Source organism: Balaenoptera acutorostrata, chromosome 2, assembly GCF_949987535.1.
Source record: "Balaenoptera acutorostrata chromosome 2, mBalAcu1.1, whole genome shotgun sequence".
NCBI lineage: Eukaryota > Metazoa > Chordata > Mammalia > Artiodactyla > Balaenopteridae > Balaenoptera > Balaenoptera acutorostrata.
This window is the reverse complement of record NC_080065.1, coordinates 65164358-65192244: the sequence shown is the minus strand read 5'-3', so window position 1 is coordinate 65192244 and position 27887 is coordinate 65164358. Positions and strand designations below refer to the sequence as shown.

Here is a 27887-nt window from a genome sequence, read left to right as displayed (position 1 = left end):
AATATGTTTACATGTCTCTCTGTGAAACATGATCTCATATAGATCAAATAACTGTTTTTTAAAATTTAATTTTGTTCATTTTTTATTCTAAGTTTTCTTTTACACATATGAGAAATGAAGCAATAATGGTTAATGTATTTCTCCATTAGCAGAAAAAGGACCTGAATGATGCTGGTTTTCAAATAGAAAAGCAATTAATTCCAATAATAGTTCGACCATTTTTACTCAGAGCTTTTGTACGTTTCTTCTGTCAGTGTAAATGGAATCAAAGTAAAGCTTTTGGAAGTTTATTCTGTCAAAATCGCCGTAAATGCTGTTGTAAATTAAAAAGCCCCAACGTGGCTTTCACTGAACGGATGTTGTCATGGTAAAATCAACGTTCTTATTACATTAAGAAAACTATGGAACAGAAATATTTTGGGAATTGGTTGTGGTGCATGCATACTCACTCTGCTTATTCTACCAAGTGAAATAAAACTATAATGGTCAAAATTACTGATATTTGATATGTGTAGTTTAACTGAACTACAGGATTCTTGTGATGAAGCTAATATTGAAAAAGCATACTTAGGCATGACACCACACACTCTCATATGCAATTCTCTTTGCTGCATGTGACCAGTGGGATTTTAGAAATGTGATTTTATGAAAAACTGCTTTGTAAGTTAGCCTGTGTTCTGTATTGGCTTTTTTGCCCGGGGCGGGTGGGTGGAGGAGTAGATTAAGTGAAACTTTTGTGTATTGGTTAGATTCTGATTCAAAATCATTTGGAAATCTTTAAAGTGTTTATCAGGTAGAGCACCAAAAACCTTCAGCTTTTGAAAATTTTAGCAAATAACAATTCTTAGAAACAAATCTTGCAAACAGGAAGACATTGAAATGTATCCCTATAAAAACAAAGGAAGAACTGAACAAATTAAGTAGTAAGAGCTAAAATTTTATTTTAGAAGTTCTGTCATTTGCGGTATCTCAACTATGGTGAAGACTTTTTTGATGGAACTCCTATTTTTGTGGTTAAGTTTATATTTTGTATTAGAATGAAATGAAATCGAGGAGGCAGTTGGTTTTGCATTATCTAAATTTGATGGAATTTTTTTTTACAGTATAGAGAATTATTTAAAAGTTTTATCTCAAAGATAGTTTTATTGAATGGAGGGGGGAAAGTTAAATATCTAGGCTTGAAATATTTACAGATTTTAACATAAAAGAAAGCATTGAGAATATCCTTGTATTCAACAGAATTTTCTCTGTGCTTACCAGATCATTCAAACTGTAAAGAAGACATTTTTTTCCATTAAAAATATTATGTTCTATAGAGAAGAGTAAGTTGCAAATGTCAACATTTTCATAATTGGTGATCATAAAATTCAGTTTTGAAGAAGATTGTAGGCAATTTTATTTTCTTTAATTTAAAAATAATAAGACCATATAAAAATATGTTCTTCAAATAAATACCAATGGTTTGGTTTTAGAGATAGACAGAGCTAAGAAATTGATTAAAGTATATGAATAAATACATATCTGAGTGAAAATTATTCTGCTTATGCTTTTAATGCATCATTGAACATGGATATGATTTTATCTTTTAGAATTTTATTTTTGAAAATACATTTTTGGTAGAACTGTTTCATAACCTACCAATATAATAAAACAAGTTTTACAGTCAATAAATACATATTATAGAAATTACATAATTTTAATTACTTAAAATTTTCTATCTCACTTTCAATAGTGTCTGTTAATATTTTGAAATAATTTAATTTCCTAAACATTAATTTCAGGGATCAGAAATAAAAGCAAGATGAATCAGTCCACTAACTCAAAAAATTATTTCAATGAATAGACTTATTTTATTTTTCTGATTTATTTTAGTTCCGTATTCTAAATCTCAACACTCAAAAATAGACTTTAGAGTTAACCTAGTTATAGATTCTCACTCTACATTTGAGGAAACTAACAGTTGGGTGTATTTTTCCCAGGTTATCCCAGCAAGCTGATTACACAGTCCAGTGTACAACACTTCCTTTTGACCTGTATTACTCATTTGGTGACTATTTTGCTAGTTGTCCTTAAAAATCAATCATAGAATTTTTCTTATCTGTGGTTGAACCAACATGGTCTGATGATTAGTGGATAGCAGTAGTTGGTAACCAAATTTAGAATAGCTCTATTAACATTTTTCACTTGTATTTTTTGTAGTTCTGCTTTAGTAAAACTAGGTTAATGGTTTTTAAATAGATTACTGAAAGAAGGTTGCTTTTTATCCAAATCAATTATCTTAACAAATTAATATTATAAAAGAGTTTACCACACCATTCCTGTACTTTGGCTTATTGTTATAGAACTATCTTTAGCTTTGCCTGACTTCATTGATTTTATTTTTTTTAATCCACTTCTAATGTCTGTAAAATGTTCTAATGCAGATGTTTATTTTTTCCATGTATTATGAATCCTATTTATAGTTAGAATTGTATGTGTATAACCTTCTAAATTAAAATTATGCTTTTTCAATAAAATAACTGGAGTTTAAAATACAAACCTATTTTGTTAACATTTCAATTTTGGTTTAATTATTATTAAAATTATCTCAATATATGTTAATGTAGTACATTCAGAAATTGACTTAGGAAACCTTATTATAGTGTAAAAGCTGCTATAATAAGTTGTTCCCTAACATAAATAAATAAATGACCAATATTACCAGAGGCTATAAGCAACATGGGGAAAAAAATGGAAGGAGTCTTTTATCCTAGTTTTTAGAGGGCATCAGCAGCTTGCTTTTATGAAAAAGTAACAGCTAAATGCACTGCAAATAATTTGCAGTAATCCAGTTCAGTGATTCATGTGTCTGCTTTAATGGGTCATAATTCAGGGTAAAGTAACTGAGTGCAGTCAGAGTGCAGACACTGCTTATGCCAGGGACAGTATCTCTTCATAAAACACACCTCAGGAGAAGCAGTTTGCCAGCCCCCTAATACTCTCTGATGTTTTGATGTCCTGCATATTTTTCCGATTAAGTTTTGAGTGCCCTGTTTTTAGTTGTATTTCCACATTCATTATTCTCACGTAGACCCTTCAGCGGGTTTGCCATATATGATTATTTTTTTAATGATGCCTTTCTTTCCACTTCAGCAGTTTAATAATCTAGCACATGGCTGCTTCTCAGTACTCAGCATTCACCTCCCCAATACTGAAGAGGACATGTGCTTTGGCTTCAGAATTCCATTTGCAGCGTTAGAAATGCATATTCCCTATGGAACAACATTTGTTTGACATAACCATTCATTTTTATTACCTCTTTAAATATGTTTATCCAGAGTTATCAATAATCATAAATAACTATTCTCATCTTGTTCTGTTTTTCTCCAACAGACAAAATTGCTTACCCAGTACATATTAAATCTCGGCAAGTATGATCAAAACTACGACATCAGAGACCGTACAAGATTTATTAGGCAGCTTATTGTTCCGAATGAGAAGAGTGGAGCTTTAAGTAAATATGCCAAAAAAATATTCCTGGCTCAAAAACCCGCACCACTGCTTGAGTCTCCTTTTAAAGGTACTATTATCAGAATATACCTGCAAAATATTTGTTGTCTAAAAAATTATGACATTATATCCCATTTCTAACATGTTTAAAATTTATCTCTTAGAAAATATAATTGATTAGCATATGTAAATATATAAGAACAGTGTGCTTTCTACTCATTCATCTGTTCTCCAACACAAGCTTTATAGTAGTTCATGTTTTTATAGACCTTATTTACCTAAATAATTTCAATCTTCTGATTTTATTTTTATTCTAACCAGATGATTTGGCTGAACAATAGATAAAAGCTATGTTGTTCTTGCAGACATTGACTTCATGTCTGTTTTAAATAGATAGCTTTGTTTAATGCGTATATAATTCACCTTAATACTTAGTTGTTATTAAATAAATATTCTGTGTACACTAACATAAGCTTTTCCAGGAAGAATTGTTTCATAAAAATATCCCTTTATATTTGTTTGCTTTTCAAAGATGGAAGTTGACTTATTTTCCCCAGCGTTTTAAAAGGAGTGTTTATTTTCTCAGTTTAACAGGTAGCCATTACAGTGGGAATCAAATGATTATATACTTTGGTTTTCATATTATTTCTTATTTAATTGTTGTAAAGCGATAAAAAGCAGTTCAGTTTTGTAGAAAAACTATTAAAATTCTGAATGTGTTTGTAGCAAGACATGTATATGGATTGTTTAACTGTGCTGTCATTCTTAATATTCACAGTAAAGTAATTTTTAGAGAAGCTACATATCAGAGCAACACCTCTAAACACACTGACTGATTAGCTTTTTTATTGACCATTATGGGGGAGATTATTGTAATCTATGGACTGAAATCAGTTTTTTGACCTATGAAGAGCTTCCTAGTTTATATTTATTCCTTGACATTTGAGGTAATATGCCAATTACCTTGAGCTCTGATTAGGATTGTTCTCTGTTATATACAGCTCATATTGTTTATTTTATATTTTCCTCTATTTTAATAGGTAGGGATCATTACCAGCTTGGCACTTTGTCTCATACTCTCAACACTAAAGCTACTGGGTACCTGGAATTATCTAATTGGCCAGAGGTGGCGCCTGACCCATCAGTTCGAAATGTAGAAGTAATAGAGTTGGTAAGTTGACCTTTCTGAAATTAATTTTGTCAAGCAGTGGGAGATTCTGGAATAACTATTGTTTTATATAAAACCTTTTCTGGGGGATTGAAAATTGTTCTGGTATTTCTAAATGTAATGTGTTAGATATATCTTGCTGCTATGGGAAGTAAATATTGTAGTATTCCTATGTCGTTGTACATGTACTGTTCCTTTTCTTCAAGGAAATAGAGAATGGAATTCTCTGCATCAGTGCCACCCACATTTGTGGTATTGCATTTGTAGTTGTGTAGATTCAATTTCTAAGATATTTAGTTTCATTGGGTTGAGCTTTTCCTACTTAGTTTAGAGATTCGTAAGCTTCCTGTTAATGTTTTCTAAATCATTTTTGCTGTCTCTTCCAGAAAAACCATACAAAGTGTTCTTCTCGATTTTCTGATGAACCTTTTTTACGTGAAGCCTAAACATAAATAGGAAGCATCATGTACCAAAAATGTCCTTACACAAGGTCACAATTAAAATGAATAATATGTTGCTTTCACATTAAAAAAAAAAAGCTCTCTATATAAATAACCTTTTCCTAGACCTTTAAAACATGTTGGCCACTAAAGTAAGAGAATTAGTGTTCTTTCCTAGTATTATCTCTTTCTTTCTTATATAAACAAGAGAAATAAAGAGAGGGGTCTTCTGATTGTCTTTAGAGATTGATTATGTGAAATATATCCGTTACTTTTTTAAGTAGAATTAATAAAAAAGAACAGTTAGGTATTACATCCTGGATGCTTTTCTGGTAGAACACATATTTTGAACTAGGATTCAGATAACCGGTCTTTCTCACTAATTCCTATGAGAAAGTCAGTTAATCTTCTTGCCTAACTTTTCCATATACAATGGAAAAAAAATATTACTTTAAATAGAAGAATTTCTATAACAGGCATAGCTTTTTTTTTTTTTTTTTTTTTTTTTTTGCCACACTGAGCAGCTTGCATGATCTTAGTTCCCCAACCAGGGCCTGGGCCTGGGCCACAGCAGTGAAAGCATCAAGTCCTAACCACTGGACCGCCAGGAAATTCCCCAGGCATGGCCATTTAATTTGATTCTTTTGAGAAATACGTTTCTCTTAACTACACAAACTTGTCTGGCTTTGGAGTGTGGCAAGAGCAATAATAGCTGATAATGGCTCCATTTAGCAGACCCTGGAGTGTACTTTGATAGTTTTATAAACATTATCTTGTTTAAACCTCATAATGATTATCAGTGATCGTTATTGTTATTCCCATTCTGCAGATGATGAAACCAAGGTTCAGAGAACTTAAGTAAATTGCCCAAGTTCCCATAGCTAGTAAGTGATGGAATTGGGATTCCAACCCTTATCTGAGTCCATTGTTCATTCTCTTACTGCATTTTATTATGTAACATGAGGAGAGGAAGCTTGAGCTTGTTTGCAAATCTGTACTATCCTTAGTATTTAACACCACTGTTTTCATGCTGTGACAAATTATCTCTATTTAGAGATGATTTTTTAAATTATAAAACTTATTAAAAACAAGTTGCATGCTCCTCCTTGCAACTAAGTTTGGTGACTTCCCCTCAAATCTACATACTACGCTTAAGTATTCTTCAAAAAAATTGGCTTACTTGTGAAACTTTTGGTCAGGTGCCAGAATACAAAGAGCATGTTCTTTGTTATGATTCTTTCACAGAAATACTGTCTCTCCTAATTTCTATGTCTGTTTGTTGTTTTTATGGTTCTGTCCTTTTCTTTGTTGGGTACATAATGTTTTGGTCCAAGTAGCATCATCCTTTTATCCTACCCCCGCTTCCGCCCTATCCTTCCTCCTTGCTGCCCAATCCACCAAAAAAAAGTAAAATAAAAATAGTTTATCATCTCAGAAATTAATAACAATGCCATGCAATTTAATTTGGTCTCAGCAGTATCCTTATATTGGCTGATAGATTGGTTGGTTGGCTGGCTTCTATTTTCATGTGCTCTTCTAAGCATTAACTATCTTATAGGGACAGTACTTAACCTGTTTTCTTATATTCATTTCACCTGTCCAGTTCAACAGATACAAATTGATTTCTTTTTCATTTTGCTGACTACATTGTGAAAATTAATAATTGGTAGCTTATTATGGAGGATAATTATAATTGATAGAACTTGGTTGGAAAAAAATGTCACTCCGTTGATGCCATGCAGAAAACAGTTTCAGTCTGTTGGTCTTTGGACATACTGACTTAAAATTATACTATAGAGACTCAAGTAAATATAAAAATAATGCACATAGTTTTATTATAAGATGCAGCTGCAACAATGCAGAAAGTACTGTTCACATAGTCTTTCATTCTACCTCACCCCTCTAAAGTCCCGTCAGTGTATTTCATGCACGTAATACATGTGTTATCCTAGTTTTACTATAATGTGATCTTACAGGGTCACATCTTGTTACTATGAAATATAACTTAGTAAGAATAATGGCCTAGGCTTAGATAATCTGATATTTTAATCAAAACAACATGAAACCTAGTCACATTGACACTAGAAGTCACTTTACATTGCATACTACCATTTCCAGGATATCATATATGATATATATTTATATTATGACACCAGTAAGTTTTCAAGATGCTTTATAATTTTTTTTGCTTAGTTCTAGGAAGTTCTTTTCTCCCCAGTTACAGAAAAACTGTCTTTTGCATATCAAGGGTATTTTGCTTTATAAACACATCTACTATCAGTTACTATCAGTATTTTATCCTACATAGGAACTTTCAAATTAGTGCCTTGCTATTCTTTTCCTCTTCTCTTTTCCCTGTTATTTCTTTTGCTTAGAATGATACAATTATCATAGTCATAAAAGACCATAATGAAAAGTAAAATATTTTTATTGTTAGTCTTTACCCTTTAAAACCTAAAACTCCATGAATAGAGAGTCCATGGCCATGCCAAAATAATATACCCCTTTGAGCATAGGAGCCTGATGTTCCTTATATGTTGACTCAGTCTTACCCTGAAAGCCATAGTCTAATTAAGTAATTTTTTTCCTATAAATTAACCTCACACACTTTTTACTAGCCTTCAGAAAAATATTACTTGTTTGGATTTAAGAAAAATATGAACTTCACTGTTCATTAAATATAGGAGAAATTTGTTTATAGAATACCATCTTTATTTGTAACTGGAGGTCAGAGCATTTTAAATATACGTAAAAAAAGAAAGGAATACTGCTGATCTTATGTTAGTATCTTATTCAAATATATTTGAGTAATTTTTACTTATTTTTCTATTATTGTCCAGATAGTTTTCCAAGTTACTGAAGCTTATCCTTTTAAGCAACATATCTTAAGCCCATAAGCCCTCTAGATCAGTGGTTTTCAAACCTAGCTGTACACTATAATCGTACAGAGATCTTTAAACAAAACAAACCTATGTCAGACCTGCACCAGACCAATTAAATCAGAATCTTAGGAAGTGAATCCCAAGCATTAGCTTTTTTAGTATTAGTATTTTTATTGTTGGTATTAGTATTTTTAAAAATATTCTCAGGTGATTCTGACATATATCCAGTGCTGAGAACCCCTCTTGAATAAGAACCTCTGTCCTACTATAAATTTCTTTACAACAAAATGTTACTCTAGCAGGCTAGCACATAGTAGAAGCTCAAAAGTGTGATAAATAAATGAGTCTTAACCGTTCTTGACCTTTTAAAAAATATACATTTTCTTGCCCTTTAAAAGAGAGTGTATGAAACATGATTTAATTTTTTCTTAATCAAAGTCACACTATAAAAAAAATTTCTTTTACTTTAATACACTGTATTAAAGTTTTTAAGATGCTATCACCCAACTAATGATTATTGTGCCAGACACATTTAAGATATATCAGTGTACAAAATATTCAAACATCTCTGCTCTCCAGAAGCTGACATTCTAGCAGGGATAGACTGACAGTTAAATATATAAATTGTATACAGTAGTATGTTAGAAAGTAATAAGTGCTGTGACCAAAAAAAAAAAGACTAGAGCAAAGGAAGATCAGAAGTAGCAGGCATGAGAGGTTGGAATTTTAAGTAGAGTGGTCCTCCCTGAGGTGGCATTTGTACAGGGAATTGAAGGAGGTAAGGGAATGAGCCGTGCAAGTCGTGTGGGGGAGGATATTGGAAGTAGGAACCGCTTTGGGGAAAGGCCTGAAGAGGGGAGCATGCCTGGGGTGTTTGAAGACACTGTAAGGAGTGGCTGGAGGGCAGTGGGCAGGAGGGAGAGCAACAGCGGGAGGACCGAGGGGACCTCAGGCACGTAGGGCTGAGCAGAGTGCTGTAAGAACTTCATTTTTTCCGAGTGAATGGGAGGCCTTTCGCAGCATTTCAAACAAAGAGGGACTTGACTAGAGTTAATCAAATCATTCTAGCTGCTGTGTTGAGCCAACTTGGAATGGGAGATGGGAGGTGGGCATAGATACAACATAGCCGGTTAGGGACTGTTGTAATCCGGGAGAGAGAGAGCTCTGACCAAGGTGGTGGTTATAGGCTTTCTTGATACATTAGATGTTTAGGATAGAAGAGAAAGACAGAAGCCAAGATTCTGTCTTGATAGAACCCCAAGATACCCCAGGGTTCAGGCTCTTGAGATGGTACAGGTTATTTATTGCCTATACTAAGTATTTTCTTTCTTTTTTTTCTTTTACCTCAGTATCAAGCTGTGAACTTGAATTTCTTACTGCTCTTACTGTGTCTGCCTCTAATTGCCCTCAGCTCTTCTAGACTATCTTACTTTAGTTTAAATCTTCTGTAGACCAACAAATACACAAGTATTTAAAATCATATGTTACAACAAGGTTGTGATCTAACATAATAGGCTCTGAGGGAGAGTTTATGTTCCTCTGCTTAGGGGTAAAGGGGAACGAACCAGTGTCAGGATTCTCAGTTGCCTTCTCTGTTGAGGCTTTAAACTTCCTTCTGGGTTCACAGAGTATACTGAATGACTAAGTTTACCTGAAGACTGAATCCCTTAATGAGAATTCATTGATATTTACATTTTTACTTTTTTTTTTTTAAATCAGGCAAAAGAATGGACCCCAGCAGGAAAAGCAAAGAAAGAGAATCCTGATAAGAAATTTTATTCTGAATCTGCAGAGGAGGAGGAGGACTCTTCTGAGAGCAGCAGTGATGGTGAGGTTTTAATTCATTGGAAAACATTGTTCACTATAGCTTATATACTGTGCTTCCTATAGACCAATAAGGCCTAGAACATAATATTCAACAAGCTGGTTTAAATGAAGTTTATACCATTACAATAATTCCTTTCACTTACGTATCACTGTTTTCAAAGTAATTTCTAACGCCTTTTCATTTGACATTGCCTCTTGGACCCACAGCTAATAAATGATAGAATTGAAACGGGAACGCATGCTTTTCTGAATTCTAACCCACACTGCCTGTGATATTCATTAGCATATTGAAAAATGTAATTTTATATTTGATAAGCCTTTAGTGGGGCCTTTAAAAGTAACTTTTCTTTTGTATAGGATTGGCCAAAAAGTTCATTCGGGTTTTTCTGTAAGCTGTTACGGAAAAACCCAAACGAACTTTATGGCCAACCCCCAATAAAATGTAAAGTTTATTTTTAACCTTGAGCAGTCTGTTCTTATCCATTTTTTACTCTTTTACTTCTACATGAAAGCTAAAATTAATAAGTCTCTTGTGTATTATAAAGAAACAAAGAGCTAAAAAGATTGAGGGCAACCACATGCAGTGAAAAAAATACTGAACAGGAAGGATCTAGAAGTCCTGAGTTTTAGCCAAGCAAATTGAATAAGGCACTTACCTTCTCTATATCTGATAAATGAAGGGGTAGAGTTAGATGCTTTTTAAGTCTCTTCAATACTGAAAGTCTGAGTGATTTGCATAATAAGGTATATATAGGAGTTACATACTCTTAGTAACAGTTAACCTAGTAAACTTATCTGATCCAAGACCAAATGACATCTCTTTCTTTTAAAACCTTTATTCCTTGGGAAGCCAGGGCTGCTCACTAGTACTTGGTCATCCATTACCTGACATTAAGGTAATTCATTCATTTTTTTCCTCTGTTTCCCCTGTTGAAATCTTTGTTTTCAGTATCTGATAAGTTAATCTGTGGTGCATTACCTTCTGAAGTAATACGCTGAAAAATGGGGGAAATTACTTCAATCCAAAGAGTTAATGCTAAAAAATATGGAATTTCAGGAATGATATAGACCATTGAGAAAGATATGTTGTGTAGTTGAGTGTTTCATATAGATATTTGTCTCCATCCCATTTATTCACAAGCTCCTGTCTGTTTAGAGTCTAACCTTTTTCAGTACATATTTGAAATATTCCATTAACATTATGGCTTTTCATGGGATTATCTGAGTACTTATAATAGGGAGTCATATGGCAGGAGTTCCATTCTGGCTACCAGAGGAAAGAGAGAACTTTTCTCATTAGAAGTTACCAGTTTTTTTCTAGTGAGCATGCCTTCTTGAGGATAAACGAATTTCCTCAAGGATTTTCCTAACTTGAAAATTTAAATAAACAGTGCCTGAAGTGAACTGGACCCAGATTCATGTTGAACTCCCATGTAATAACATGAGAAAGTAACTTAGATGCTATACTTTCTTTCTTTCTTTCTTTCTTATTTATTTATTTATTTATTTATTTATTTATTTATAGCATAAACGATTTATCTAAGTTAATATGTACGTGTACTTAACTTTGATATCACAACAAATTCAAAATATTCTTATTCAGCAGTTTTGTTTTGCCTTTGTAAAGTTTGGGTAAAATAAATTTTGCTCTTTGTAAAAGCTGATGATAAAGAGTGCCTTACCATGTGGCAGGCACTGTTGTGTCCCAATCACCTTTACATGTTTCAAATCATTTAATCTTCACAACAGCTCTTTGAAGTAGCCTTTGCTGAAAGGAAAACTGAGACCCAGAGAGGCTGAATAACTTGCTCAGTCTTACAACTTGGTACACGGCAGGGCCAGCGTTTGAACTCGGACATTCCAGCTTGAGAACTCATGCTTATAACCACTTCAAGCTGTTCCAAAAGAATATAGGCACTCCTAGCTTTTCGCTGTGATACATGAATTAATCCTCATAAAGTAGCTATTATTTACCTATTAGAATACTGTTTTAACTAGAGGTTACGTTCCTGCCTGAGGACATTTCATCAGATAGATCATAGGCCAGGACAACAGTTTGTCCTCTTATCTAAGATACAACTAACTCTGCACCTATAATCATTTCAACTAGTAAAAAATTATGCTTCATGTTGAAAATACACATAAATATACTATATGTATCACTTCTGCAAAAAGCCCTAGTATACCATAATTTATTCATAAAACATTTAACTATATACTGCCTCAGTGTAACTTTATCATTTCTTTGACCTACAGAAGACTCCTATACTAGCTAAAATAGTGCTTTTTAATTAGTGATGTTGCTTTATTGCCTTTGGATTTAGGAATTTTTGAAGACGATTTGAATGACTCATTTTCCTCTCAAAATTGGTTCCTAAGAAAATTCAACAATCCCTTCCTTTTCTCTAAATAAAATTTCTCATTATAAGTAGAGGAATTAAAATTATTTCTTTATTCTTATATCATCCTCATAATCATTCTTTAAAGTTTTTGCCATAGCTAAAATACTTATGGGTTTGAAAAGCAAGATAGGCTCACTTTGGTTTAGTTGGTTGATCTTTTCTTTGCCTTTCCCCACTCACTAGCAGAGTGCCTCCTCTGTGCACTGGAGTCCCGCCATGCTTACCCTGCCTCAGGGTTCAGGAGTCTAAGTGACCAGAGGGCAGAAATAGGAAATGTGGAACACCCGGGGTCCACCAAACTAAAATTCAGCATCTGGTTTCATTTGTGATGAATGTTGACACTTACTTGCGTCCTTATGTATAATTAAATGGCTATAAATCAAGGAGCATCTGGATATCTTTTTTTCAGAGAGTGAATCTGGAAGTGAAAGTGGGGAACAAGACGAGGAAGGAGACAGCAGTGAGGACTCCAGTGAGCACGAGAGTGAGAGTGGAAGTGAGTCAGAGGCAGAAAACAAAAGAGCAGCCAAGAAGAACTCCAAAACCAAAGGAAAAAGGTGAATTATTTTGTCAGAATTTCCTTCAAAAACATTCTGTGGTCTTTTCCCCCGGTCTAACATTGAGTGAGAAAATAAGTGTGTGTGTGTGTGTTTTTTTCCCAAACAGATTTTAAATCTTGTAATATTAATTTAAAATACTAATTCATATTATTCTCTTACCTGTAATGCTCAGTTTTCATTTTGAACTTGAAAAAATCTTGGGGTTACATTTTGAAAATTGGCGTAACCTTGGAAGGCTGAGTTAAGTGATCAAGCAGTCGGTATGAAACACTTAATTACCTTTTGAAGCAATTTTGCTGAGGGTGAAAATTAAATCCTTCAACACTTTGCCATTATGTAACTAAGACAATTGATTTTTCTAAATAATGTTATATTAAAAAGATTATGATCCAAATATTAGAGTCAGGGGCTGTGAAGGAAGACGGTCATAAGATATTTAAGTGTTAGCACTTTTTAAGATCTCCCATTATCAACAACATTATCATGTATTAAAGTGTCATTAAAATTTTGAGTAATTGGGGCTGATACCTTGGATTGTCTGAGTCTGTTTTCCCCACTGCTGTCAGTGAGTGGCCTCTGCAGACACAATGGCCCTTTCCCTGGGAGCCTGCTGCCCGCGCACTTGATGAGCTTGCAGCCTAGCTCAGTCTTGGCTGACAGCACTGATTGGGGCGCAGAACGCTCTCTGCTCCTTTTATTACAGACAGTAATTAAAGCAGCTCGCCCTGCCACTTCCATAACAAACACAGCATAATGCTCTAATTATGACTTTATTAATTTAAGTCAGGATTTAATGATTTTAAAAGTGATTTATATTGTTTTTCCTGTTCAGAACAAATGAAATCTGTAGGTTAAATTAATACAGGCTTTTCATCATTGCAAAGTTAAAAAGCTAGTTACCAGTAAATTCTTTTCATTAGATTAACATCTGAAACTCTAAGCAGTAAGGTAAACAATAATTACCCATCAAAATTGAGTGATGCAAAGCAAAATAACACTTTTACCTTCAAAATCTTATCTTAAAGGCTAGAAGTTAAATATATTCAGAATCATTCACTTGTTGCAGCAAGTGAGTTACTTGGTTTGTAGTAGCCTTTTCTTAGAAGTTCTTTGCTTCTAATTTAATATCAGAATATCTATAATACATAGTTTATAAAAAGTGTCATTTCTTAGAAAGGGAAGTTATGTTCAGTGCACTAAATATCCTTTCCAATAGCAAAAATAAATATACTAGAAATTTATAATCATAAATTGTATTAGTTTCATGCTTTTTTTCTTCAGAAATGGACTTTTTTTTTTAACCCATGTTTGAATTTTTAAAAATTGTTTATTATACAAAAGGAAATCTCAGATACATTCTAAACCTTATATTTTTAAGTACATGTTTTAACCATTAAATGGGGGATAATAAATTGCCATTTTTTGCTAGGGGAAGAAAAAACAACAACATACTTTTTAGTCATCAAATATAATTACATGTGCTCTGAGATGTTACCATGACTCCATTTTTAATAAATAGCAATCATATTTCCTCCACAAAATTCAATTCAGGGAAATATCGATTCTTCCCTTGCCTCACCACTCTCCCTCCCCGTGTGTTTTTCTGCTTGTCTCTTAGAATTTTTTTAAAAAACTTTGCCAGTATAACTATATGATAATTTTTTAAAGCTAAGGGGCTTTAAGTATCTTCAAAACCACCCTTTAGTAATCATAACTATTTATGACTAACTTTGAGTTTTATACTCCAAAGTATTTTCATTTGAAGGGAAAGAGTATTGGGTAGTGGAGAAAATATGGTCTTTATAGTAAGACAGACTTGAGTTTAAATTCCAATTCCACCCCTCCTGGCTGTGTGTCCTTGAGCAAGTTACTTAACTTTCCTGAATATTATAGGATAATAATGCGCCCAGTAAGAATATGTTAGAACATCTGAATTAGATAGTTGCTTATGAAGTGCCTAATAGTCTTTGGCACAAGATAGATTTTTTTTTTTTTTTAACGAAGTGGATTTTTAGAACAATACACACACACACACACACACACACACACACACACACACACACACGGTAAAGAGAACTAGACCTTCAAATTTGAGCAAATAAAAAAGACCACAAGGCATCTCTTTTCCCCTGAGAGAAGACCTTTTGGCTATCTTACATGTTATCTCTTCTTGGAGACCTACTTCCCTTGCCTTCTGCCTGCCTTATTTCTCTTTTTCAACTCATGTGTCTCTTCCTCTAGAAGCATTCCCACTCTCGGTCAAGTTTGTTTAGATGCTCCTCCAGGTGTTCTCATGACACAGTATACTTTATTACTTATTATTTTCCATGCTTTATTGTCACTGCCAGCTTACTTCTCTGTATCCTCCAATGGACGGTAGACTCTATACGGGAGTACATGGAGATCATCTGTATCTTACTAACCTCTGTTATCCTTAGCACCTAACATAGTGCCAACAATATGGTGGGCAGTCAGTAAATATTTGTTAAGTAAGGGAGCGAGTGAACAAATGAATGAATAGCATCAGCACTTAGGTTTGATCGTTTGGTATTTTAAAACTTTATATCTGATAATCTTACATTTTTAGTAAGACTTAGTACATTAGAAGAATTCTGTTCTGAACCGGTTAACATTTTCTCATATAATATGTTTTAAGGGTCACATTAGGGGACATATGTTAATAATTTTCTTGGACAGAAAAATCTATAAAATGCAAGTCTATTTTAGCAAAAGTTGATGTATAAATATTTAAATTTGTTAATGAACACTTAGTATTTTGAAACAGCATTTTAAAATCAGCCTATCTTTGAAGTTGTTAATGTTAGCACCTAATGTGTATTTCTGGTAAATCAAACATTTAATTATTAATTATTTTCTACTTATTATATCATTCAGTGTTATTTTATAACCTTTTGCATTTGAACTGTGTGTGATGTGGTATAATTAGTTTTGAATGGGTTCTGATTTATTTGGTTATAGGTAATACTACCTTCATCATTATTTCATTAACACGTTCTAGAATTTTAAAACCATTTTTACTGTCTTTTTGTACACTAAAAAGAAATGGTTCTCAGTGAAATACACTTCTCTATAAAGATTTTGATTCACAGCCAAAATGGACAAATGGTAACACTTGTCATTTGTTTTTTCAAACTACTTAAACTTGTTTATACAAGTATCTAATATTTCAAAATTTATTATTCTGATTAGTGATTCTGAAGATGTGGATAAGGAAAATGAAAACTCTAAAACTTCAGATTCTTCCAATGCTGAATCTAGTTCAATAGAAGACAGTTCTTCAGATTCTGAATCAGAATCAGAATCTGAAAGTGAATCTGAATCCAGAAAAGTTACTAAGGTAAGAGATTACAAATTTTTGTAACTGAAAATAAATAGTCTTATAGTCTTTTCCCAATTGCGAATAAATATTTCTGAAAATTTGTGTTTTGTTGAGAATCAAGAAACCAGGCAAGGAATTTAATATGTCACTGACAACTAAAACAAACACCATCTTTACTCATCCACACCTGTGATTTTATTTTGTTTTTTTCTGGATTATCGCTTCCCTTATAATTCAGCTCTGCAGAGAAGTTAGAAACTTTTTTTAACCTCACCCTTTCCAGCAAAATTTAGAGACCTCAGTGTTATGAGTATGACATTTTTGTTCTTGGCTGTGATGTGACAGGGAGGCTTTTGCCAAAGGGGAAGTAAAGGGAAGTCACAGAGATAGTATTGAGCAAAGAAATATAAATGTACATGCATCATAAGAAATTGAGACTAATATGCTTTTTAAAAAAATATTAGGCATTTGGATAATAGAATATGTTTAAAGGTTTAATTAAAGAGTATGCATTCTTTAATAGTTAATAAAAATGCAATAGCCATATATTTAAAACAAATGCAAGAACCACTTATAACAGAATGATTACGCTTCTTGGTATAATATTTGTAACACCAAAAGTTGTCTGCTTAGCAACAAAAAAATAAAACCATGAATTGGAAAAGTGTAGTTTTTAATACACAATTCAGACCTAATACATATCTTTCTGATCTTTAATTATTATTCCCTGCCTATAAATGGATCATGGGGTTGCTAGGTTTCAAATGCAGTGGTTTTTATAAATAAATGTATTATTCCATATGTTGAAAATATGGTCACACCTTGCCCTTTATTGAATTCAGTTTCTTTTTAACCTACTATATTTTTCATTTATTTGTTTTGGTAACATGAATTTCTTTAATGTCATTTGAGTAGCCAAGTATGAAAATAAATTCATCAAAGTAATAATTGCCCTCCTTCATCCAGAGATTTATTGTTAAAGAATAAGCGTATTTAAAAAAAAAAAAAAAAGAACAAGCATGCTTAAAAATTGGCTAGTATCTGTCTTACCTTATTTCAAATATTCTTGAATATTGTAAAACCTATTTGAAACTTGAATTTATATTTAAAACATATCTATGTATAGTATATAATCTAGGATTTTTATTTTTCAAAAATTCACATAAAATCTTAGAGAGTTTTAGGTTTATTAATCTGGCCTCTTATAAAAACTTACCACACAGTGAGTTTGATATCCTCTCATTTCCTACTTAAATTACAAAAAGCTTAAGATGTTATTTAAAATAAAGGAGCTCTAGGGCTTCCCTGGTGGCGCAGTGGTTAAGAATCCGCCTTCCAGTGCAGGGCGCACGGGTTCGAGCCCTGGTCTGGGAAGATCCCACATGCCGCAGAGCAACTAAGCCCGTGCACCACAACTACTGAGCCTGTGCTCTAGAGCCTGAGAGCCACAACTACTGAGCCACGTGCCACAACTACTGAAGCCCACGCACCTAGAGCCCATGGTCTGCAACAAGAGAAGCCACCGCAATGAGAAGCCCGCGCACCGCAAGGAAGAGTAGCCCCTGCTCGCCACAACTAGAGAAAGCCCGCGTGCAGCAACGAGGACCCAAGGCAGCCAAAACTTAATTAATTAATTAATTAAATTTTTAAAAAACCACTTATAAAAAATTAATTAATTAAATAAATAAAATAAAGGAGCTTTAGAAATTGAAAATACAACCCAGAATAAGAAATCTGTGTTTTTTAAAATGACCAAACAAGAAATTAAATAATGGGAAGTGGGTGGAATTAAAGTGAGTTGTTCTTATGAAGTTTTGTAGAAGTTGAAAAATTGTAGACTTTAGTGCCTATATAGTGTTGGGCTTTAGGGGACCCCATTAGAATGCCACAGAGGTACCCCAGCTCAGAGATTCAATTTATTTCTTCTTTGGTGCGTTCAATGATCAGATTAAATCTCTTAATAGTTGAAAATATTTTACTGTAGAACAGCAGTATAAAATTTCAAAGTAATGCAGTGAGCCAAGACTCTTGAGAAATTCAGGTTTCACTCACATTGTTGATAGTTTTATGTCTATGTGTTTTGCTTATATAGTTCATTTTCTCTATATTATAATGCCTTTCCTGTCAGTAACAGGCAGATAAGCTTGTTTGTTTTAATGTATATTCTCTACCTTGGAGCCACCATAACTATTTTTTTCTTTCTATTTCTTTCTGAGTGATTTGAAGTGTACCATGCAATTACAAGTGTACCAGTTTTCTAATAATGGGCAACTCTGTAATTGTAGGAAAGTCCTCTTTGCACCAAGTGTTGTGGCTTCTGCTCTAAATTATGAGTAATGAAGGCAGATGGTGGGTGCTTTACCTTAATTTAGCATGACAGTATGTTAGAGCTGAAAACTCATCTGCCTTAAATCTGCAGCCCAACTAAATCTATCCTTTTACTCTCTCTCTTCCTTTTCTTTCACTTGGACAATGTATTTTGGGGATATCGAGCATGAAAATGGGACTTTGAGGGTATCTTGAATATATGGCTTTAAAAACAGTTCATTTTATGGTGGTCCTATGAGATAGGTATAATGTTCTCCTTGTTGGAAGATAATATCTTTATGCTTCAGTTTCCTCATCTATAAAGTAGAAATGCTAATACCTACTCTGCTTTATTCAAGTGCTATTACAAAAAATCAAATGTGAAAGATCAATGTAAAGCCCTGTATAAATATAAAACAGCAGTGTTAACATCTTTTAACTTGAACGTTAATTCCCTGAGAGACCAACAGTATTAGAGTTACAGAACACCAGTGCTAAAAGGAACCGAAAATTTTTTGTAACTCTTATGTCTCCTGCATTTTCCAATTCTTTTTGTACCATTCAAGTTAGGAATTAACGTTCAGGTGTGACCCCTTACCTGCAGCCTGTGACCCCATCTACTTTTTGCAGAAGACTGAGCTGGTATTCACTGTAAGCATATCCTACCTCTGTGCTCTCTGACACACAATCTCGATTTACCCTCCTCCTTTTTCTTTGAATGGAGCTTTGAGTAAGCTATCCCTATCCACATAGCCGAGAATAAGTCCTATTTCCTTTTGGCCTTGTTTTGTGGATAATCGTCTGCGTCCATTGTGCCTTCAATCTCTTTTTTTCATTAATTTCTCCTCCACCAACCAAAGCACTCAAGGCTTTCCTAGCACCTAAAGAGAGGAGAAGGGAGTGGAAGAGAAAGACAGAATGTGTGAAAGTGAGAGTTCAGAAGAATAATCTAGATATTCTCCAGCCACTACTTTTTAACCCAATTATTTCTTAGTCCCTTTTAAATTGGTGTCTACTCCTATCACTTCCTACAGATATTGTTCTCTGAAAAAGTCAGCCATAATCTTTCTCCAAACCCAGTGACCTTCTCTTAGTTTATCCTTCTCTGTCTTTTTATATGACTATTCCCATACTACTTGAAATTCTCTGCATCCTTTTTCTTCTGACTTTTCTGACCCTTTAATCTTTTGGTTGCCTCACTTTTTACCTCCTTCTGACACCCAAGTGTGAACATGGCCCCGAAGTTAGTGCTTATTAGTACACATTTTTTTCAAAAATATTAATTGACATGAATTAATTTAGTCCTTTTTTTCCTCTACAATTTACTGTTGTAAGACTCATTAACTCTTTTTTTTTTTTTTAATTTATTTATTTATTTTTGGCTGCATTGGGTCTTCGTTGCCGTGCGCGGGCTTTCTCTAGTTGCGGCGAGCGGGGGCTACTCTTCGTTGCAGTGCGCGGGCTTCTCATTGCGGTGGTTTCTCTTGTTGCGGACCACAGGCTCTAGGTGTGTGGGCTTCAGCAGTTGTGGCTCACGGGCTCTAGAGCACAGGCTCAGTAGTTGTGGCACATGGGCTTAGTTGCTCCACGGCATGTGGGATCTTCCTGGACCAGGGCTCGAACCCATGTCCCCCGCATTGGCAGGTGGATTCTTAACCACTGTGCCACCAGGGAAGTCCCTCACTAACTCTTGTAGCCTCAGCTAAAACATTTATCTGAATTACTTCTATAGTAACATCTCTAACTAAATCCCTACAACTGTAACTTTTCTTTCCAAATTCAAACCAAATTCTTAGACCTCTTAGGAAATGCTGGTTTCCCAAACCTAATATAGCCCAAAGACATGATCTGTCATTTGGTACCAGCATGCTTTCTGTTCTCCCAGATTTGTAGACCCATAATTGTCCTTGACCCCTCCCTCATCCTACATGTGTACACAGTTGCCAAGTCTTAGAGATCGTGTGTATTATTTTTGATATCTGTTTCTTCTCCTACCACCACCATTGTAGATCACCTCTTCATTACCTTGCCCATAGACCATTGCCTTTGGTCATCCTCAGACACTCCCCCAACCCCAGTCCTTCTCTACAGCTGCAGATTAATTAATTAATTAATTAATTAATCTACAGATTAATGTCAAAGTTACCTATAATGATGCCTCATTGTCATTTGAGTTCAGTAAACTCCTCAGGCTAGCATGTCCAAACCCACCTTTCCAGTCTTAACCTTCTTTGTGTTCCAATCCCAGTGGACTATTTGTGGTTCTTATGCTGTATGCTTTTCTGTTTCTGTGTCTTTGTTCTTCCTTTTACATCATTTCTCTTATTACAGAAAATATAAGCTGAGGAGAAAGTGACCTTATATCAAGGGTAGTCCCTCCACTTCTCCTAGTTGAGAATGACTGCATGGAATGAAGGATATTACTGACTAGAGGGTATTACTCATGTGAATGGTGTAGGGACAGTCAAGAGGGTGAGAACCACTGTTGAATTGTTTATGTTCCGAAAGTGTCTGTCACTCAGCACCATACCCTAGCATATCCATAAGACGTGAAACTGCTGTCATACATTCTGGCGTCATGTTTGTTTGTTTCTGTTATTGATTGGGAGATGTCCTCGTTTGAAGTCAGATATTGTCAGTAATGACCAAAGAAAATTATCTTTCTCTTCAGTTAAAATTATTTTGATGGGCAAGCATATTTTTCTTTGTAGATGTTCTTTTCTGAACCAAATTTAATAAATATTTTAATGTGAGTCTAATCCTTTTTATGAACTAATTATTTTGCCCTGAATGATACCTGTAACAAAATTAGTTTTAAAAGTTCCGTGTTTTCAGTACTTCACATACTTCACACGGTGTTTAGGAAACTTTTTTTTTTTTACGCAGAAGAGTGGAGAAAAGAATTAGTAATACAGGCTACATTAAATCAGGAAGAGATTTATATCACTTTATCCTGTGTTTTACTGATACAATTAAGTTATATCCTGCTTGTAGTTAAAATTATGTGTTGAACAGATGGTAAAATTTTTATTTAAAATATTTTTTTTAAGTTGCCAGGGCTTTTTTTTTCTTTATTGAACCTAGGCTTCAGTGTTTTTATTACCAGCCAGTAAGTTAGAGTGCTCCCACTGACTATAGTTATTTCCACCATCACCCTGTTAGTCCCACTCTTCACACCTTAACTGTGATAGAGTAGTTCTGATTATATCTTCAGTGTCTATGCACCAACTGCTGAAGATTTAGATAAGCCGTGATTAAAACATTTTAAGTCATAATTGTAATTTATTGTGAATAATTTTATGTATTTTCCTTATAAATATTAACAGCATTTTAATTACATAAACTGTGTATAAAGCATAATAATCTATCGATGGAAAAATAAATATATTTAATATACCTGCACCTAATAGCATTAAGAGCATTTCCATATTTGAATCAAAGATTAATATGTGTACTAGCTTTGGGAAAAATAGTACTGTCTATATATACCTAGCAGTGTTTGAGATGCTCTTGTCAGTGGTTTTTATCACACATTATAGGGATCTCACAAAACTTTGCTAGTCCCTTTTTAAGATGTGCAAAGAAGCTAATTAAATCTTTTACGTGCTCCACGGGGTGGTCACAGGTCTTGTGACTAGTGTACAGATGTCAGTAAATATTAAGATACGCCTCAATAAAAGATCTACCGTGTGAAAAATTCTTGGATATAAAGTAAATATGGGATGTGGTTTGGATAGATTGTGGATAAGAGTGAAAGGAACTATTTTCTGATTAGTTTTCTGCCCTACTTGAGAAGTAGGGAACAAGTTTTACTTGTGTTTTTCCAAGTATTTATGATTGTTGCAATTACATAACTTCTGTGAAGATTGTAGAATATTGGTTTTTACTCTGACAATTCAAAGGCTTGCCTCTTTCAATTTATGTCTTTTCCAATTTAGTTCATATTTTAATTTCTTCAGAACAGAAATATCATTTCACTTCAATTGAGATCTTTAAAGCAAAGTGAATGCCATTAAGCAAGCTTTCTTATTGAAGTAGGTATAATCTAATAGGGAAGATTTGTTTAACAGTTTAGACTTCTTTTTAACTTATATAGAAGTCTCAATTTGCTGGCAGTGTACTTTTATTTTAAAGCACAGTATAAGTGTGAGCCTCAGATTTGTAAAATCAGCTGTGTTAGATGACTTGAAGGCAAGAGAGTCATTAAATTGTCTTTGGTTGTTAATTCTAACTGAAAATATTTCATGCAAATACCTTGCCCTGTGAGGCTAGAAATAAGCCTTGAATTTTTGTTGGTTTCAAAGCATAGTGTGGGTTTGACAATCTATACGTACCGTTTATCCTGTTTTATAGTTTTAAATTTCAAAACGCTTTATAATGGTTTCCTCTTAGGAAGCATTTTTGATGCCTTTTGTGTCAGATCTTTTCTGCTTGCTTTTTTTTTTTTTTCCAATCAGCATGAAGATGAACATGCGTAATAGATTTTTAAAAATCTTTACAAGGTATATTATTACATTTTTTGTTTGTATTATTTGGAGCTTAATAAGTATTTCCAGGATCTTTTATTTATGATTTAAAATGAAATATGTTAAATAGAAATCAGTTTCTTAACCCTGTGACTTTGTATTTCATTTTGGAAATGTTGATGTGTTGAGGTGTATAATCGAATACCATGGAAACAAATGGAGATTTGAGGATGATGAATTGATAACTAGGTATTTTTGTAGTGAGATTTTAAGATCAGTTACTGTTGTCCTTATAAAAGTCTAATACAGTCACTCAGCTGTTAAAAAACCTAATCCTCTATTTAAAAAAATATACAGAAACAAATTGTCTATCTTTCTGCCTGATCTCTTCTCAAGTACTAATACAATGGAAACAGTGGGTGATCTGTCAGTGTGTTTGGTTTGTCAATGATGGTTTTGTATAAATATTGGGAGGGTAAGAAATAAAATTCACACAGTAAAATATGATTTCATCTGCCTTTTCTCTGCAGCTCCATGGCTCATGCTGCGGTGTGAAATTCTCATTTTACACACTTTGCAGGCGGAGCACATGAATTATGCATTGAGCAAGAAAAATCTCCTGCCTCAAGTCCTATATGCATTTACCCAGGTTCTGTCTCTATTACCAAGATGAATTGCAAATGGAGAAATGTTTGATGGAATAGGGCTCTTAACTTCTTTGTTTAGAATTCAGATTTTTATTTTTATAGGTAGATCCTTTAAGTATGAACATGTTTTGAACTTACTGTGGATTTTTTTAAATGAAAAATGAAATATAAGAGAGGAATGCCAAACACATCACGAGGCTTTTTATAGCCTTGATTTGGAATGCAAGGCTTTTTCAATTCAGTAGAAATGACCATTATCTCTTGCTAATGTTGTATTTCAGTCGCTGGTTATCTGCTTTACTCAGAAAGTCAATGAAATTCTGTCCTTTTGAGAGCCTTTTTTCTTTTTGTTTTAGACTTCTAATACGAGATTATGCCAGTTTCACATGCAGCTCTGTCCTGTGTTGTATGTGACCTGATGTGTGTTTAATAGATATTGTTACATACTCCTGGCTGTGAAGTAGAAAATAAGGTATATAGACTTGCCTCCAGCTTTAACTTTGTCTTGATTTGATAGGTTTCTTATTTTTCAGGTGGGGTGGTTACATTTCCATAAAGACAGTCATGCACCATTGTAGCTTATAGGAAGCTACACCCATTGTGCTCAGCACAGCATTTTGATAAGTCACATGGTGATAAGCTTTTTGTTATATGTTCTTTCTTCACAGGAATGTTATTCTTGTTGAGATGGCATATTCATTCTGAACCTGTTTCTGTTACTTGCAACTTTTACATTTCAGCTTCAAAACTAACATTTTTTTTTCCAATCCTAGAAATTGTTATTTATTTCAGGTATGGAGAGAGGGGCAAACATTATTTGTTTTGTTTTTAAATAACGAATGAAGATTAAAACCCACCTAGATGCTTTGGAGTTTTCAGTGGCAGAAATAAATATTTTGAAGAAGAAAATCAATGCTGTTGTTTTTAGTAATGTGTATTATTGTATGATCCTTGAAAATAATTTTTCTTTATATTGGCATAAGGGAAAAAAGAAGCAGGACTTAAAATCATTTTAAAATGTTACCTGACGTATTATTTGATGTATTGCTTTTGTTCATGTATATGCACTGTTGTAAGAGCTCTAAACCATGTAGACTTTAAATGATGGTAAAGTACATTTTGCTTTAGTGATACCTTTCTGTAGTTAGAGGAATACTTCAAAAATATTTGTAATAATTTACATTGACAATAAGATATAAACTCCTTTGGTAGATTACAAGTTATCTGAAGGCAGGGACTAGACTGTCTGTCTTGGCTGTGTTACTTCCATTGCTTAGCACAGAATCTGTTAAAAATTCTATACACATGTGTTGAATGAATGAATGATTGAATAAGTGAACAAAAATGTTTTGGCAAAAAAGTTTTGGCCTTCAATTTGAGAGGTTTAATGTAAAAAAAAGTACACATTATAAAGGTAAGTAACGGTGACCCAGATACATCTATTTAATACCTTAATCCTTGTTGGTCTTTAATTGTTTATAATGCTACTCAGTACTGTGCCTTATTTTTTCTTTTTTCTTTTCTTTTTTTTTTTTAAGGTTACGCATCTTTTCTGAATCTCTAACCGAACTGTGAATACCTCAGGCTTAGGGATCTAGTCCATGGGTATCCACATTTCAAAAATATAGTAGACTGAATAAGCAAATTTGTGGTGGAGGAAGCCCTAATTATGTGCAGAAATGGTTGAATTCTTAGTCTCCCCAAAGGAAAACAGAAAAGAAAGTAAATGAATTCTTTTCAACCCTAAAGAGCAAGAGCCTGAAAATATCATTTATAGATTTTAACGAATACCTTTGGCAAAAGAAGTCTGATGCAACCCAGTGTTGAAATATAAAGTACCTAGTACAATGCCTGTCACAAACTACATCTCAGAAAGGCTAATCTATCACAAGCCCATTGACAATTTCAGAGCTAAGCATGTATTGTTCAGGCATTTCTTTTTCTTAAATCAACTTGTTTAAAAATTATTTTCGAGAATGTTTGTACATTTTCTACCAAAGAGCCACATTAGATTTTTTTAAATTAATTTATTTATTTATGGCTGTGTTGGGTCTTCCACATTAGATTTTTATGTTAGCAAAAAGTTGTCAGATTATAAAATTTACTTTCAAATTTTCTTCTGAAGGTCTTTTATAATCTCTAAATAAAAAATATTTTAAAATAACAGTTTGCATGGTGGAGAAGAAATACCACGTGCCAACTAAAATAAAAATTTTGCTTCAAAAAAAAAATTTCACATAACCATATAGAAGCTTATTTTGATTTTTTTTTTTTCTTGGAAGACTAAGCAAAGGAAAAAATGTTTGTTTTGAAATGTTAAAAACTACTTCATAGATTTTTTTAACTAGAACATGCAATAAATTAAATATTTATTATTTTGTAGGAGAAAGAAAACAAAACAAAGCAAGATAGAAATCCTCTTACCAAAGATGTTTCACTTCTAGATCTAGATGATTGTAAGTATTGAAATTTAAATTTTTTCTTCTGTGCTTACTAATAGTATTTTTCATTTTTGTAATATCTTTCATTTACATGTCTCAAAATAATCAACAACTATTATGAAAGACTTATATATGTGATTAGGCAAGAAAATTTTAAAAGTTATTTCTATTAGTATTTTTTTCCATCATTGAGTGTATCAGTTTTATATCACCTGAATAAATATAATTGGTCAAATAAAAGTACACCAAATTCATTTTAAGATTTTTTGCTTTAGTAATTTATACTTGCTTTAGCGAGTAATTATCTGTATCTCACAACTTCTACATTTTTAAATGTTGATTATGGAGATCAAGACGTCTAACTTAAGGAGGTAGAGAATTAGGAACGTAATTGGAAATGTAAAGGACACCACCGTCTTCAACTTGCCACACTTAGGGTGGGAACAGAAACGAGTACAAACCTTTTGGAATACAGTGTAATTTATACGTATCAATATTTTAACTGCAAAAAATCCTTGTCCCAGCAAATTTACTTCTAAGAACTTAGAATCCTACAGATATGCCCACCCAGTATGCAAAGATGTATATGCAGCTCCCTTTAAATTCTCCTGCATTGTGAGAAAGAGATAGAACTAACTTTGTTGGTAGGTAGATTTTGCATTAGAGGAAGAGTAACAACACATGAGATTTCTGCATATTAAACTACTGTCATTTTGCAATATAGTTTTCCTATGCTAGAGGTGAGTTATGTATTTATGTCTTACTCTGTCATAGAGCTGTTCTATTTATATTGTTTACCTGGCCTATTTCCAATAGTCATGGCAAATTCCTACTGTAGAGAAATTAAAATATATAATACTGAGAAATACTTAACAGAGAAATTAAAGATAAAATTGGAGCCAAATTTGAATAATTTTATACCTGTTGGCAAAGATGTTAAAATTTACATCATTTCTCACCTCTTGGCTAAGATTTTTAAAGTAACATCCAGTATTGTTAGGGTTTGGAGAAGCAGGCACCCTACATTTGTTTTTCATAGGCATATAAATAAGTGCAGTTTTTTGAAGTCATTTGAGCAATATCTATCAAAACTTAAATTCCACACACCTTTTGACCTAGCATTTCTTTTCTAGGAATTTATCCTATAGATAAACTAGCAAAATCAGATCTTCCATCCTTGTTTTAGACTCTTTAACTTAATGGCTTAATTTTACACTTAAAGTCCATATTCCTAGGTTTCTAAGACCTTGGGTGATCTGACTTCTGCCTGCCTCTTATCCATACTGTTCCTCTGCATTTCTGAAATATGCCAGGCTCATTCCTGCCAAGGGCCTTTGTTCTGCTGTTTCCCCTGCTAAGTACACTTCTTCCAGATCTTCTGATGGCAAGCTGCTTCTTATCTTTCAAATCTCAGCTCAAAAGTCACCTTCTCTTGCACACTTCACGAGTCACTCTTGATTGTCTTCATGGCATTTTTCACTATATGAAATTATCTTAATTATTTGTATTACTTGTTTATTGTCTGTCTTGCTCACTGTTATTCCTAGTACCTAGGACAACACCTGGCAGCTGGTGGGTACCCAGTAAATATTTGTTGAATTAATAAAATATGCAAAGGTATGTATAGAAATTTCATTGCAGCATTATTTTTACAGCAGCATCCAGAAAATAAACGAAATGTCTACCAGTAGTCTAATACAACCATTAAGAAAAGTGAGACAAATCTTTATATGCTAGTTATGTTATTATATATATGAAACATTATAAGTTAAAAATAAGACACATGTAGAGTGTGACTCCACTTATGTAAAAAAGGAGGAAAAGAGGAACTGTATCCTGCACACAAACACAAATATGATTGTACATCATATATTTCTGGAAGTCTACAGAAGAAACACTTAACAGTGTTAGCTCTGGC

General features: G+C 33.5%; 1 protein-coding gene across 2 annotated transcripts in view; it reads left to right on the top strand.

Moving 5' to 3' along the window:
• Positions 1 to 27887, top strand: part of AP3B1 (adaptor related protein complex 3 subunit beta 1) — a 258068-nt gene that overhangs the window by 147145 nt on the left and 83036 nt on the right. For both annotated transcript variants that reach the window (XM_057541135.1, XM_057541134.1), the window contains 6 exons: positions 3373 to 3559; positions 4530 to 4660; positions 9699 to 9807; positions 12618 to 12765; positions 15979 to 16126; positions 25912 to 25984. In XM_057541135.1, the coding sequence (XP_057397118.1) occupies positions 3373 to 3559; positions 4530 to 4660; positions 9699 to 9807; positions 12618 to 12765; positions 15979 to 16126; positions 25912 to 25984 (796 nt within the window). The remainder of the gene's footprint in view (positions 1 to 3372; positions 3560 to 4529; positions 4661 to 9698; positions 9808 to 12617; positions 12766 to 15978; positions 16127 to 25911; positions 25985 to 27887) is intronic.